Source organism: Sinocyclocheilus rhinocerous, unplaced genomic scaffold, assembly GCF_001515625.1.
Source record: "Sinocyclocheilus rhinocerous isolate Xijiao unplaced genomic scaffold, SAMN03320098_v1.1 scaffold652, whole genome shotgun sequence".
NCBI lineage: Eukaryota > Metazoa > Chordata > Actinopteri > Cypriniformes > Cyprinidae > Sinocyclocheilus > Sinocyclocheilus rhinocerous.
In genome coordinates, this window is record NW_015642060.1 from 224,420 (window position 1) to 226,190 (window position 1,771).

Consider the following 1,771-nt stretch of genomic DNA (forward strand, 5'->3'; position numbering starts at 1 on the left):
TCATTTTTATTTTAAAACAGCAAAAATACATATCGCAATGATGACACACACAACTCAAAAGCTTAAAAGAAAGTAAAACAATGACGATAATGAGACATTTCATGGAAGTAAGGGTTTTATTTATTTATTTGCATACGTTTTGTATTTTTAAGGCAGATTTAAACTGGGGCAGCTGTGGTTTCCTTTTTGAAAACGTGTTATGAATGTCTTCCAAAGACAGCTCAGAGCTGGTAGTCTGCTGTGCTCTGCTGATTGAACATTTCCACGATGATTATTCGGGCTGCGTTTCAAAACCGAGCGCGCTGCCTACTTAGCATTTGCAGGCATTTCAGCTGCTGAGACGAAACGCTTTCAAACTCTGTCGTCTAGGTAGGAAGCTCAGTGAACATGAAAACAGAGCAGGGCTGTTGGTTTCGCTCTCTCTCCGTGAATTACCCTCGAGACACTACAACGCCTTAGCCAACGCCCCGCACACTCACGCTTTCCAGTCCGCAACTGCTGCTCTGACCATAGGCTGTGGCTCTGACACTCAGAAGTTCACGAAGAAGTTGCAAGCTGCGTCAGATATAAACGGAGCCTTTTAACAGACCGTGTTTGTGAACGTTTGCTGATACGGACGCTAGGCTTCATAAGAAAGCGTTATTTCATAGGAAAACATCTGCAGAATGGCAGAAACTGAGGGAAGTCCGTTTGGAGGCTGTTTGGAGAAACTGATGAGCTATGTGCGAACTCGGAAAGGAACCATCCTGGCCGCTGAAATAGTAAGTTATTAACATGAGTGTGACTTTAACTTTACATTTCATTTCATAATATGCTTGCAAAACGCTTAGAGATATAACGCTAGTTCTTAATTTGGCTTCATCGCAAGTATGATAAATAAAATACTGGTGTGGATTAAAATGAACCGTTGTCATGGAGACGCTCCCACTGAATAAAACTAATCCACCTGTTGATTCACACACTTGAGAAAGTGAAGAAGTTCATTGCGTCTTTATTTCATACCACAACATATATGGTAAACATTTAGTCTAATCGTGTGTGAAATGTCTAAAAGTGTCTGTCAGAGTCTATAAACCACATACTTTTCACTTTAAGAGCTAAAAATAGATTTAAAGAAAGTGCCAGAATTGTCATTCAAGCAACTGTTTCAAAATATCAACTTAGCTTGACTAAGATAAAGTATGGTTGCAAATACAATTATAAAACTGCATCACACATTCAGTTATGTCTTGTTTTAAGCGTATCGCAGTATGGCTAGTAACAGAAGTGGGTGGAAAGAGTATTAATAGTGCTGCTGAATGAAATAGCTCCCATCGCAGAGGCATCTGAAACTTCACACTGACACACTAGTGTGTGCTTTTGGGAGGAGGTGGCATGGCATGCAGACCATGTGCTTGATGGTGTGTGTGAGGTCAGAGTTCATGAGGCTGGATCACCCATCTGCTGGATCCATAGAGACCAGGCTGCTGTTCTCTCTTATCTGTCTCTCAGTTGTGGTTGATATATCTTTAAAGGGGTCATATGATGTTATTAAAAAGAACATTATTTGGTGTATTTGGTGTAATGAAATGTGTTTATGCGGTTTAAGGTTAAAAACACACATTATTTTCCACATACTGTACATTATTGTTTCTCCTCTATGCCCCGCCTTCTGAAATGCCTCGATTTTTACAAAGCTCATCGTTCTGAAAAGCGAGGTGTGCTCTGATTGGCCAGCTATCCAGTGCGTTATGATTGGCCGAATACCTCAAGCGTGTGACGGAAATGTTAC

At 40.7% G+C, this 1,771-nt stretch overlaps 1 protein-coding gene across 2 annotated transcripts in view; it reads left to right on the plus strand.

Annotated features, from left to right (window-relative positions):
• Positions 1 to 280: 280 nt before the first annotated feature.
• The window catches only part of LOC107755602 (proteolipid protein 2-like), an 18,194-nt gene continuing 16,703 nt past the window's right edge, over positions 281 to 1,771 (plus strand). The window contains exon 1 of one of the 2 annotated variants that reach the window (XM_016572490.1): positions 281 to 761. In XM_016572490.1, coding sequence (XP_016427976.1) covers positions 666 to 761 — 96 coding nt within the window. In that variant the 5' untranslated portion in view covers positions 281 to 665. The remainder of the gene's footprint in view (positions 762 to 1,771) is intronic. The other variant, XM_016572489.1, reaches the window with a different exon arrangement.